Source organism: Melanerpes formicivorus, unplaced genomic scaffold, assembly GCF_026170545.1.
Source record: "Melanerpes formicivorus ecotype bairdi unplaced genomic scaffold, bMelFor1.0.p_v2 SCAF_72, whole genome shotgun sequence".
In the NCBI taxonomy this organism is placed as follows: domain Eukaryota; kingdom Metazoa; phylum Chordata; class Aves; order Piciformes; family Picidae; genus Melanerpes; species Melanerpes formicivorus.
In genome coordinates, this window is record NW_027142424.1 from 2,684,668 (window position 1) to 2,698,634 (window position 13,967).

General features: G+C 44.3%; 1 protein-coding gene across 6 annotated transcripts in view; it reads left to right on the forward strand.

Moving 5' to 3' along the window:
* KDM2B (lysine demethylase 2B) overlaps nt 1-13,967 on the forward strand; it is a 125,136-nt gene that overhangs the window by 11,196 nt on the left and 99,973 nt on the right. For all 6 annotated transcript variants that reach the window (XM_068163462.1, XM_068163460.1, XM_068163461.1 and 3 more), the window contains 2 exons: nt 487-565; nt 7,827-7,873. In XM_068163462.1, the coding sequence (XP_068019563.1) occupies nt 487-565; nt 7,827-7,873 (126 nt within the window). The remainder of the gene's footprint in view (nt 1-486; nt 566-7,826; nt 7,874-13,967) is intronic.

Consider the following 13,967-nt stretch of genomic DNA (forward strand, 5'->3'; position numbering starts at 1 on the left):
TCAGGGCTTGCTGTTATACCCAGATAATACAAGGACAGTTGTTTGTTTGTTTCATTGTAAGTAGAAAGATGTAGTTTAAAAGATGTGGACTTAAACATACAGTTTAAACTACACATTTGTCCCCAAAGGACCAGACTGCATTGCAGCAATTTAGTTAGGATTATCTTTTTAACTGTTAATTTAGTATTTCATTACAACCTGGGTGATTCAACCCAGACCTTAATTGACAAACTCTGAGTGGATTCTATTTTCTGTGCATCAGTGAACAGGAAAAATAGAGAGCAGCTGGGCGAGCATTGTCTGTCACTTGGTTTCCGGTTTGCACCTAAAATATGCATTCTCTTTTACTTTTTTTTTTTCTTTTAAGTGATAGTGGAGTTCTTTGGTGAGAAAAGGGAAATGGGGAATGTTGTGAGAAAATGTAATGTGAGGTGCTAATGCTGTTGTAATTGATTTGGGATTTTTTTTCCTTCATTATTCAAACAGACTTTACTTTCGAGTATGTGCAAAGAGAAGCTCTCAGAGTTCCCCTTATCTTCAGAAATAAGGATGGACTGGGAATTAAGTAAGTTACAACCAGATCTTGATGATTAATAAATGCTTTTATAAAATAACCATTATGCTTTCCACTTGTATATGCTGTTTCTTTTGATGATCTCAAAATGTGCTGCAATTAGTAAGACTGTCAGCACCCTTGAGAAGAAGGATGATTATTTTCTGCTTATAAACAAGCAGATAATGAGGTCTGTAAAACTTAAGTGCATACAGCATGGTACTACACAATCAAAAATAAGTCAGTGATGAAAGTCAAGAATGAAATTCAAAGGTTCTTGCATCCAATCTATGCTGTAATGACAGAGCAACCTCCCTTCAATTTCTGACTTCTCAATTGTTTTCCTCATTACAGGTGGAATATCTAATGATGCCTGTCGCTTTCCATTCTAGTTGTATCTCTTCAGAATGTTATAGCTGTGTAAATATTTAATGTCTAGTTAAAATGTGATATTATTAGAGTCTTACTGAGGTGGCATTTTATTAATACCCACTCATAAAGGATATGGTATTTTAATAAGAGAATCCTGCAAGCTTCTTTGTAAAAGTGACAGTGTCTAACAGAGACTGAATAATGTGCTGTATCAGCCACAGAATCCATAACTTAGATAAATGCTTCTTGGTACATTTGAAAATCAGGACTCTGCAGCTGATTATATCTGAAAGACAGAAAATTAGTTTTCTGACAGCATAATTCCATTGCTTAGTTCCAACTGACACAACTCAAAAGTTTAGGCAAGTGGGGAGTCCCAATAATTAAATTAAGACTCAAGCGCCACCCCAATTATAAAGAGAAAGGAGAAATAATGCTTGGAGCATTTGACAAGCATGTGTCCTTTTACCATAAGAGCAATCAGGATCTGCTGTGATGCTTCTCCTTGTGTAGTAAAAGAGTTTTACATGTTGAAATCTGAACAAAAAGTGCTTAATAGGTACTCAGCAGTAATTAACAGTAATGTTTGTTGTGTCATTATGTTGGCCTGGGATGGTTTTTTCTTTGGTTATTAAGCCCAGCTGTTTCTCACCTTAGTCCTGGATGCAAAGTCTAGTTTCTTGTTTAAAAAAGAAAAGGCAGATATCAAGGTACCAGATTTTTGTTTGGGCAAAGCCTTTCCTGAGTTGTATCCTAGTTTTCTGATGAAAAGATGAAGGTAGTCTGTAATGGGTTAGACGATAAGTGAAAATCCTTGTGATTAGATAAGAAAGGCTGGACATCACTCACTTTCTAAACAGCTCTATTTGCTGACAGAGAAAAATAATACATCAAGAGAAACCCAGGTTATCTAAGGAAATGTGTGGTCAGGTGGACAGCATTGATCCTTAATGTTTGTGCAGGAGAAGGGGCACAATACCGTCTCTTTTGGTATTCTTGAAGTTTACAATCTTCCATGTAACCTTCACAGGAAAGCCTGAGAAGCAGAGAAGAATCTTCCATGATCATAGCTTAATTATGGCCCCACCTGCAGGAGCTGCCTCCTTAACCTTAATTTATATATTGCAGGGCTATAATGTCATCTTTCCCAGTGAATAATTTTCTTTATCTTTTCATCTGAGTTTCCTTTATGTAAAGTGACATTCTATGTTAGCTTCTGACACTGTTGGCCAGCCTAGTTCCTGGAGAGCTAATACTTCTATTGAGTGCCTGTCAAGATGTACAGAGGCACACTGTATGTGCCTATGTAACCATCACCTGAAGCTGGATCAGTTTTGCTTCAGTAAGAGCTGCTTTATTTACAGGAAATCCCTGATCGCTCAAAGGTTGTGCTCTCTACTCTGTTCACCCAGCTTGGCATCCCAGTTCCTTGCTCACTCTCATCCTCCAGGAATGCTTTTTCCTGCTGCGTTAGAACCCCTGTTTTTCTGACCATTTAGCTTCTCTACTCAACTTGGGAGGGAGACTTTTTTTGTTGGAGGGTGTTGTTACATTTTTGTTCAGTTTGTTTCCTTAAAAATTGCTTCTCTTGGAGGAGTCAACTGAAGAACATACCTCTTGTGGAAGATGGTGGGAAATCATGAGACAACTGCTCTCTCTCTATGCATTGGTTTTAAACTGCTGCCTCTAAAGAGCAAGTGTAAAAGCTTCAAGAATTCCTTCTGGAAGAAGCTATCAGCTCTCTGTGAAACTGAGTAGTGTTTAGCAGCCAGAGATAGCCCTGCAACTTCATAACAGCTGGATCTTCCTGTCTGAGGGAGTTCTTAAGTTCCCCACAGTACAAGAGGGAAAACGGGGAGATGTTTCAGCTCCTGCTGTGCCAGTGCTACCCATTCAGTTAGTGCTCAGTCAGTGAAGTGCAGAAGCAAGAGCTCATGCTGCAGACACCAACAGACAGGGCTTCAAGTCCTCAGCTGCAGATGGCAGGGCATTATCAGTGATGGGTTTTGAGTCCTGGGACCAGCATTTCCTTTGCCTGCCTGTAGCAGGTAGCAGTGCCTCCAGAGCTCAGACTACCCAATATGCTGCTGATGTTGCACAAGATCCTTCATGAAGATACCTTGTTTCTTGATGTCCATAATCACAAGGTGTTTCTTCTTGCTAGCTTGTTATTCAGGATTCTGTACTGAGGCGATTTCACCATTCCAACAGTCGTTTCGTCTCACACATCATCCTTAGCTTCTGTATTGCTCCTGATTGTTTTTTTTTTTTTGTTCTTTTTTTTTTTTTCTCCAGCTTTTCAGTTTCCTACTGACTGCTGGTATCATTCTAATACCATTCTGATAGCTTTCCCTCCCTTCTAGAGCTGTTTCCCTTTCTGCCCTCAGTGAACCATCCACACATGATGGGCAACTTCGCTCTAGCTAGAACTCACTGTCAGAGAAGAGGGTAACAATATCCTGGGCTGCATCAGGAGAAGTGTGGCCAGCAGGTCGAGGGAGGTGATCCTCCCCCTTTACTCAGCTCTGGTGAGGCCCCACCTGGAGTACTGCCTCCAGTTCTGGAGCCCCTATTACAAGAGGGATGTGGAGGTGCTGGAAGGTGTCCAGAGAAGGGCCACGAGGATGAGCAGGGGGCTGGAGCACCTCTCCTATGAGGACAGACTGAAGGAGTTGGGCCTGTTCAGTCTGGAGAAGAGAAGGCTCCAAGGTGACCTCATTGTGGCCTTCCAGTATCTGAAGGGGGCCTACAGGAAGGCTGGGGAAGGACTTCTCAGGATCTCAGGTAGTGATAGGACTAGGGGGAATGGAATGAAGCTGGAGGCGGGGAGATTCAGGCTGGATGTGAGGAGGAAGTTCTTCACCATGAGAGTGGGGAAGCCCTGGAATGGGCTGTCCAGGGAGGTGGTTGAGGCCCCGTCCCTGGAGGTGTTTAAGAGCAGGCTGGATGAGGCTGTGGCCAGCCTGATCTAGTGTGGGGTGTCCCTGCCCATGGCAGGGGGGTTGGAACTAGATGATCCTTGTGGTCCCTTCCAACCCTGACTGATACTATGATATAGAAGTGTTTTTATTTTCTTATAAGGATATTTTCCCATGAATTAATATGCTGACAAAAGTGAGAGAAAACTTGATCTGATGCTTGAGCTTTGGATGAGTCCTGCATGGGATCAGCTGAATTCCCCATGTCACAGTTACTTGGGTGAATTACTTTTATATTTCCATTCTCTGCTGAATCAGTGATTACTGACTGCTCCAGGGGATTAAAATACTAGAGTTTGTAGATCATTAATCTCTTCTAGGACATTCAACATTCTAATATTCTTTTTTATTTAAATGAGCATGACTTACTAGTTTGAAGCAATGTTGTAAAGGAATTGTACACACTTGGGCATAAATGTCACTGGAGAGAGAAGGCTGGAAATGGGGTTTATGTGTATTTTAAATGACAGAAGTGAAATGCATGAGCAAACTTTCCTATTTGGCACTCTGCAGGATAACATGATTTAATTTTATTTACATTTCCACTTCTTATGTACAGCTATCAGAAGCAGCTGGCCTGCACTATGTGAGGTTTGTGGATGCCAGATACATAAATGCTGTGTGTGTTGTATTGCAGCATGATCAGCATAATGTTGGCACCTGCCTAACAGATCCAAATCCTTGAGCACCTTTAGTCTTATCATCCTGACATGTAGTTCTTGAGTTGATGAGGACCACAGCCTGCTGTCTTCCATCACTAGAGCAAGACTGGCCAGTTTGCTTTTGCATCAGAATCCTTTGCTGGTGAATCTGGGGAACTTTACGTTCCACTTCAGGCTCTGGAGAAAATGATGCTTTCCTAGCACTACTGTCTCTTGTCCAAAGGAGGCTGTGTGTTATGATATAGTAGATTAGGTCATCCACATTAGAGACACAATGGTCAATAAAATGCATAATATGAAATGATTTTTAGACATTTTGAATAACTGATGATATATGCTTCCACTTCTGCTTGCTGCTAGGCAGTCAGCCTGCATGTCTGTGCCTGGCAGATGTACAAAACATAGCTGAACAGTTTGGTTGCTGTGCTTGGAGGTACTCTGAAATGGCAAGGAATGAGAAAAATGAGGAAAAAGTATTACAGTTAAACTCTAAAAGTTGTGTGCCATTGTGAGCTGTTATTTGTGTGGCTAGAAGCAGGGAAGTCCACCTCTCATCTCTTAGAAGAGGAGGTGTTTTTCTTGGTGAATTGTTTGACTCCTTCCAGGATTGTAACTTGAGAGAGAATGCTGTCTGGAGAGCTGTTGTCTCTTACCTGAGCAGTGGTCATCCTGCATTGGATGGTGGTTAATTGAGTGCATTAGGCAGAGTTCATCCTCATGAGAATGACAGAATTGCCTGGTTGGAAATGACCTGAAGATCAAGCCCAACCATAACCTAACACCTCCCTATACACTACAGTTAGACCATGCCTCTAAGCACCTCCAAATATCTTTAAAATACTTCCAGGGGTAGTGACTCAACTGCCACCCTGGGGAGTCAGTTCCAGTCTTTGAGAATCCTTTCAGTGAAGAAGTTTCTTTTAATATTCAACTTAAACCTCCTCTGGTGCGACTTCAGGCCATTTCCTCTCACCCTGTCACTTGTTAATAGTGAGAAGCAGCTGACCCCCACCTCACTGCAACCTCCTTTCAGGGAGTCGTAGTGGGTGATGAGGGCCCTACTCAGGCTCCTTTTCTCCAGGTTGAACAACCTCAGTTCCCTCAGCTGCTCCTCATAGGACTTGAATCAGATGGGAACAGGAGACTGGTCTAAGCAAATCTTCAAACACTAAAATGCAGGTTTGCACACAGCTCACACTGAGATGTTTATTTTTCTTTTCTGTTTAAGGCAGTGTGGTTTGTGTATAAGAGTCCTGAAAATCTCAAATGCAGTCAGTCATGTTTTGGTGCTGTGTTTCTTTTGGCTATCATAGTGCTGTAGCAAACCAGCATTGTGTGAGTGTTGCAGTTAAGTTGAGTGGGACTGGAGAAGAAGAAATAGTCATTTATGGTCTCAACAGCCAGCAGAGTGGGTTTGAATTCAAGTTGGACCTCCTAGGGCAGCCTAAATACAAAATGGACACCTGTACTTGAAACCTGCTGTGTTCCAGCTTGAAATTCTTCTCTTGGTGTACTTTTTCTGTAATGTATCCTACATTCTGACACTGCAGAGAAGAAAACCCAAGGATGTGCCAGGTGTACTATCCAAAGAGCTGAAAATACAGTTTTACTGTTGGGGAGGAATTGTAGACTTCCAGTCTGAGTCATATCTATTGTGGGCTGCAGCTGGAACTGCAGAAAGTCTGGATTTGCTTGTGTGCATCTGGGTCTGGGTCATTATCTGTCTTGGTTGGTGGGTTTTATTTTGATTTATACAAAGGTAAAAGATTTCCCATCTAATTGTGCTGTGTGTCTGACATAAATACAGGCAGGCTGTGTCACTGGGAGATAAGCCTTACATGTTCTTGTCACCCACAAATAGTTCCTCCTGCCCCTACTTTTGACTTTTTAGTGTTTAGGAAAAAATAAAGATGAGCTATGAATGAACCCTGAAGGTCAGTAGATTCAGGCTGTTTCATTCTGGCAAGGGAGGGAATTCCAAAGCTGTGGAGCCATCTCAGCTAAATGTAAAGATGTGAGGGTTGGCAGAGAACTAACAAAAGATACTGTCCAGCCTGTGCATCCCACCAGAGGAAGGTGATAAGGGAAAAGAAAGTGGGCAGGGCAGAACTTGGCAGGTAATGCATGACAGCAAATGCATTTTTAAATCTTACCTTTCGGTGTTTTCTTCATAGGAACAGTTATTGCTGTAGAAGCTTGCTTGTAGGCTGGATCATTCTGAGTTCTAACTCAACTGCTTCAAAAGTCTTTTGTAACCAGAAGCAAGGTGTTGATCTTCAACTCAGGGCACTACAAGAGGGACAGAGCTACCTAGCTGGCAAGTCCCACAGGGCCAGTTTTGCTTACAATTCCTTAGCCAGTTTTTGAGCCATGTGAAGTGTGAAATACCATTGTTACCATGAAGTCAGTGAGTTTTGAAACTCCACTACTGGTTTTGGTTTCTTTTTCCAGTCAGTCTGTGTGTTGCAGGATTTTACTCTCCACCTCACACATAAAACTCACTTGCTTGATGGACCAGGCTCCTTGTCTAATTTCATTAAACCCTGAACCAGTGCATCTCTCAGAAGTGATCTTATAAATGCATCAACATTGGTGAACCAATTATGCTACCATTTAATTTAGCTCTGAATTAGCCCAAATTGAATTGAACAGCAATTTCCCTACCCACCACATGCAGCCAGGTTGTCTTCTGCCAGACAAGGAGGTTTGGAATAGTCATTAAAACCAAGGGGCTTTAATTCATTGTGTTTTACATCTTATTTCCAAGCAGCGAATCCCACCTACGATGCTCTGACTTTGAGCCAATTTCCTGCTCTAAATTTCACTTTGTATCCATGGTGGATACAAAGATGGATACCCTCATCTTGGGAAATGCACACGAGGCACCACCACCTGCAACTCAGTGCAAGTTGCTTAGCAGGAGCAAGCTATAAAGGTTTAGGATTTTATTGAAATCACTCCCAACTCCTTCCTGTCCTTTCCACTCCGCTCCTTTCCAGTGCTGCTAGAGAGTGCTTGAAAAGACACCTCTGCTCCTCTTTCATCACCAATAGAGAAACTTTTGTACACTTGCCAATGCAAAGATGTCCTGCATGTCATTAAAACTTGCACTGTCTACACTTCAGAGAGGCCTTGCTTGATTCTACCTACTGCATTACAGACAAAGAGCACTATACATTTATTTCCCTTTTATTATGGTAACGAAAGCCTACCCATACTTATCTTGACAGTATTTAACATTGCTTTCTTTGCTAATTATAGAATGCCTGACCCGGATTTCACCGTCAGAGACGTGAAGCTATTAGTGGGTAAGTTATTTTGAATGCACTGGATTAACTCTATACAGAACAGAATTGCTTTGAAATACTTGTCCAGTTGTGTTTGTAGACATTTGTGATAACTCTCAGAAGCTGGAAGAAGGCATGGAGAAGCAATTTGTAAATTAAAAAGGCTGGGAGAACCCTAATTAGTGGTTGTGCTGACCAGCCTCTGATCTCATGCTGGATAATTGGCTGTTTGAAGGATTCAGAGTGAATGCTTTTGCTCTTAACAGGTGTCCTACAGACACTTGTGATCCTGGAAAGCAGCAGCTCTATTGATTGAGTTCCCATTTTTTGTTATCTGTTGTAGAGCATCTGTTTGTTAAAGGTAGGATTTGAGCCGGATCACCTTTTGCCTGTGCTCTCCCACAGTCTTTATCAGTGTCAGGCCAGGTCAGTGCTTTGAGGAAAGGTTGCTAAGAGAGACTGAGCACAAAGCTTTGCAAACTGCCTGTCCTTTTGATAAGACACAAACCAGAGGAGTGGTGGCCCTAATCATCAAATGTTTCCTAGCAGTTTTTGCCAAAGAACTTTTTAAACTCTTAAGCTACATTTTGAGTAGGAGATTACACTGTGTGCTCCTTTGAAACCTGCTTTTACTGAAGAGGGATGTGTTCTTTGGTGTTTATCTGGAACTGTACTTAAGTGATCCTGCGCTGCGTGAAGCTGTCGCTGTGGAGCTACCTGAGTTTTGGATGTGCTAGCTGCAGTCCTTCACGGAGAGTTTTAACTCCCTTCTTGCTGGTTAGGATTTACTGGGTTTACTGACTTGTGTGGTGACAGGAGTGAAGCTCTGAAAGCAACCCAGTCGCTGCCTTCTGAAAGACAAATTTTTCAACCTTACCCTTAAGTTCAATAATCAAAAGGCACATCAAGGCTGGAGAAAGATGTAGTTAAGAAAAACAAAGGAGGGAAGAGCTTGTGCCTCATTTCTGCTCTCTGGAGGTTATCTGTGAGAGAGGGGTTATCTCTGATAACCTTCCTTCACAAACAAAACGTGGCAATGTTGTTTAATTTATGACCATTTTATGAGTTCAGGGAAGGCAAAAAAGCCTCCTTGGCAGAAAATCCTAGGGTAGTGGTGTGGAAGTGCTGTTTGGTAGCATTTCTGTTGGTCAGTCTGCAGTTAAATTAGGAAATAACTTGGAGGGTATTTGGGAGTCCTAAATTTTATGGGTTTCTAAAATACCTGCATGTGCAGAGGCATGCTGCTAAAGAGCTTTGTGCATAAATCCTGTCATTATCTGGACCCTGTTAGCAGGTTTCTGTGAATTTGTTCTGTAGCTGCTGAACTGCCATTGCTGCCTCAAACTGCTGAAGCTGAGGATCTGCCTCTGAGATGTTTTGGAACATCGTTGTGGTGCATGACAACATTGTTTTTCCTGTGGAACAGTCAAAGTGTGGGAGTTGCATTTCCTTAAGATTGATGTGCCTTGAAGTATTAAGGGGGTGGAGATTCCTGTGTACGTGGCCAGCAAGAGAGGAGGATATTTATAAATAAAATGGTATTTATAAAACAATGGAGCAGAAATAACAATCCTAATTAACTTTGAAATTAACTTTCATGTTAAGAAGGGTGCCCTTTCTCACAGCTGCTTCAGCAATTCAGGTGTATGCTCTTGGCCAGACACCACACGTCCTGGGTCTGGTTTTACTGTGTTTGGACAAACTCCCTTTGGAGTCATTGTATTGAGTCTCTAGTGTGGTCAAGAACATTGGCCCCTGATTTTATGCCTGCCTTTTCCCCCCCCCTCCCCTCCTTCTTTTCCCCCCCCCTCCCCTCCTTCTTTTCCCCCCCCCCTCCCCTCCTTCTTTTCCCCCCCCCTCCCCTCCTTCTTTTCCCCCCCCTCCCCTCCTTCTTTTCCCCCCCCTCCCCTCCTTCTTTTCCCCCCCCTCCCCTCCTTCTTTTCCCCCCCCCTCCCCTCCTTCTTTTCCCCCCCCTCCCCTCCTTCTTTTCCCCCCCCTCCCCTCCTTCTTTTCCCCCCCCTCCCCTCCTTCTTTTCCCCCCCCTCCCCTCCTTCTTTTCCCCCCCCTCCCCTCCTTCTTTTCCCCCCCCTCCCCTCCTTCTTTTCCCCCCCCTCCCCTCCTTCTTTTCCCCCCCCTCCCCTCCTTCTTTTCCCCCCCCTCCCCTCCTTCTTTTCCCCCCCCTCCCCTCCTTCTTTTCCCCCCCCTCCCCTCCTTCTTTTCCCCCCCCTCCCCTCCTTCTTTTCCCCCCCCTCCCCTCCTTCTTTTCCCCCCCCTCCCCTCCTTCTTTTCCCCCCCCCTCCCCTCCTTCTTTTCCCCCCCCTCCCCTCCTTCTTTTCCCCCCCCTCCCCTCCTTCTTTTCCCCCCCCTCCCCTCCTTCTTTTCCCCCCCCTCCCCTCCTTCTTTTCCCCCCCCTCCCCTCCTTCTTTTCCCCCCCCTCCCCTCCTTCTTTTCCCCCCCCTCCCCTCCTTCTTTTCCCCCCCCTCCCCTCCTTCTTTTCCCCCCCCTCCCCTCCTTCTTTTCCCCCCCCTTCTTTTCCCCCCCCTTCTTTTCCCCCCCCCTTCTTTTCCCCCCCCCTTCTTTTCCCCCCCCTTCTTTTCCCCCCCCCTTCTTTTCCCCCCCCCTTCTTTTCCCCCCCCCTTCTTTTCCCCCCCCTCCTTCTTTTCCCCCCCCCTCCTTCTTTTCCCCCCCCTCCTTCTTTTCCCCCCCCTCCTTCTTTTCCCCCCCCCTCCTTCTTTCCCCCTCCCCTCCTTCTTTTCCCCCCCCTCCCCTCCTTCTTTTCCCCCCCCTCCCCTCCTTCTTTTCCCCCCCTCCCTCCTTCTTTTCCCCCCCCTCCCCTCCTTCTTTTCCCCCCCCTCCCCTCCTTCTTTTCCCCCCCCTCCCCTCCTTCTTTTCCCCCCCCCTCCCCTCCTTCTTTTCCCCCCCCTCCCCTCCTTCTTTTCCCCCCCCTCCCCTCCTTCTTTTCCCCCCCCTCCCCTCCTTCTTTTCCCCCCCCTCCCCTCCTTCTTTTCCCCCCCCTCCCCCCCCCCCCCTTCTACAGTAGATGACTTCTGGCATCACAAGTGGAAACTTTGATTCAAAAGGTCCAAAATATTTAGGAAATGGGCTGCAAGTCATACCTGAAAGGTCATGGTTCTTTAGGCAAATCATTTGTGTTGCTGTGGGATTTGTGCTGTAACAACCATATTGATGCTGAGAGCACATGGGGGCAATTCCTGTTTCCATCCCAAATTTCTCAGCTCTCTACTAATGGCTTCAGGAGGCACTGGTGAGCAATTTTCCCCTCTCACATCATTGCTGATGACTCTAGTTTTAGGTTAATGTATGTGACACTCACAATTTAATGTTCAAGTAAAGCAAACGAAAAGCCATGTTTTAACACATGGCCAAGAGAGGTTGTGGAGACTCTGACTCTGCAAAGTGCTCAAAGCCATGCTGGATGGGGCCTGGAGCAACGTAGTCCAGCAGGAGGTGTCCCTGCTCATGGCAGGGGGTTTGGAACTAGGTGATCTTTAAGGTCTCTTTCAACTCAAATTATGCTATGATTGTCCCTGCATTTTTTTTTTAGCAGACTTCTCAGATCCTGCCTTAACCTCCAGGTATCTCTCTTTCTGAAGTACAGTGTTTTCAAAACTGACTCAAGGCCTTGCTGAACCTGGGAGGGGAATGAAGTTCTGTGAATGTGAAATGGAATGGTCTTAGCTCCGCATCTGAATGTGCGTGGGAGGAGAGAGACTATAGCTCGAAGAATGTTGTGTCTGTGTAAACTGGTTGTGTTTTAAGTGCTCATCTTTGTAGTGTGGTGGTGCTATGTAAACCCATCATTTGTGCTCTTTCCTTCTTCGAATCGGGGGAAACACCTCTGTCACAGAATGTTTTGGAGATGGTGCTGGGTTTTTCCCAAGCACGTAAATTCTATAGGAAGTTACTGAACTTTTGGTCTTAAATTATTCTGGTATCTTACTTGCTCTTTCTGCTGCTGCTGTTGTATCTTCTCCACATTTCAGTACCTGTAAGTCACAAGAAAATAACAGTTTTTAGCTTAGCTTTTTTAATCTCCCTTTGAAAACTCCAGTCTGTGGAAATGAGGACCAAAATAAGGTGGGGGTTTGATCACTGTTTGTGGTTACTTGGGCATAGATGTCTGTTTTATTTAGTGTTTTTTTTCAGTCTGCCAGTCTTGCCTGTTGGGTTTTTGTTTGTACTTAAAAAAAATGCAGATAGCAGCTGTAATTTGTTTGGTCCTGTTGGTGACCTGCTGTTGGTGACTTACACCTTAGTGTTGCAGGAATGTGCACCTCTGTGTAATGTGTGTGGATGGAACACTTGTCATAAGGTAGCTTTGTTTTAAAGACTGTGTGACTGAGTAATTGCTCATGCCCAGAAGCAGCCCTACAGAATTTGTTTTCCAGGGCTCTTGCGTTGGCTTCTTCTGCCAACAGTGCTTCAGGGACACAGCAATGAGAGAATCTGTCCCAGATGGGCAGAAAAGAACAAACCTGTGTTCCCAGATGCGTGTACTTGAATATCCATCCATCCATCCTTGTGTGAAAGCTTTATGCTAATTACACTAAAGAACCCATGAAAATATTCTTGCCAAGGACTGATTAACCTAGGACTGAGCAATGAGAAAGGTAACTTGCCTTGTTCAGCAAGCTGTTTGAAAGCCAGGGCTTCTGTGGTTGCTGTTGACCCTCTCTAGCCCTTGCTACTCCTGAATTCTAGGACTGAATGCAGTCATTTGTTTTAGCCTTTGATGTCAGAAAGCCAAGGCAATTCAATTTTTTCATTAGTTTGACTTTTGTCTTAATGTTCCTCTTTATGGGCATCACACAGTCTGTTGAAGGGAGCAGTGAGTAGTTGGGGAAGTTATGAACCCTGTAAAGGAGAGCACATACATGAATGTGTGTATCAGTCTACCAGGCTGAGCTCCTTTCTCTTTCTTTGATTACTTTGGTGTTTTGAAAGCAGGTTGTTTGGGGCAGCACTGATTGAATTTAAAAGAGTATCTGCTTTTCTGTGGCATCTGCAGCGTCTTGCCCTTTGACTTGTAATTGATGTCTGCACTGCCTTTGTCTTCTGGGTTGTCACAGCCTGCCCAGGAGCTCCCTGGGTAGGTGTGGAGTCCTGCAGAAGCATGGAGTCTGTATGTAAGCAGTGATGGCTAATCTGGATGTATTTGCTTTGATTTCTTAATTTTAGCTGACTTCTCTTCAGTTTGTGTGCTGCAGGCTGGCAGCTTTTACTCTTGTGTCTACACAAACTAAATAAGCCACTAAATAAACCAAAGCAGCGCTGCTGGGTCTGTCATATGCATCTCTGTCTCTCATCACAGGCTGGTGTAGCTTTGTGTGCCAGGATAGGCATTATGCACCCTAAGAGCTAAGCTTGCAATCCTGGCTGGTGGCAAAAGGGGCAATTTCAAAACACACTGAGGATTGTAAGGAAGAAAAGAGACTTTCAGTTATTGTGATCCCTGGGCTGAAGAGGTTAAAGTTGTGACCACAGCGGAAACTTCTGTAGGATCAGCAGCATTGTTGGATGGAATTCACCGTGCCCAGCCAGGCTTTGTATCAGTGGGAACAGTGCAAGTACAGGACTTAGACTATTCATGGGGTGGTCTAACAACTGTCATCAACCCACTGATTGATTTTATTTAACTAACTCACTAAACGTTTATTTATGGAGTTAAAAAAAAAACCCACCAAAAGTGTAGGAGCCCTGGGGAATGTATCCTGGGACATGGGTTTTGCTGTTAAAATCTGGTGCTGTGGACTGCACTAGGCCATGCATAGAAAATGTTTGGTTCCCTCCATTTACTTGCTGTGTTTGAAAGGCTTTGGAGTTTTTTGTCTTGTGTAAAGAATCCAAGTAAAGTTGAAAGCAGCACAGCTTTTAATTGTGATAAGATTTGTGCACTGAGGTATGGCAGTAAAAAGCAAACAGGACAAATCCCCCAGAACTGCTGCCGAGAGCAGTCTTCATCTGGTCCAAGGAGATGATGCACAAGATGGGACCTAATAAATCATTTCAATATTTGATTTCGGTGATTCTGTCAAATCTTTAAAGACCTGGTGGCAGGCTTTGATCTCCAGGACAAAGAGTGAAAGGAAAGCCA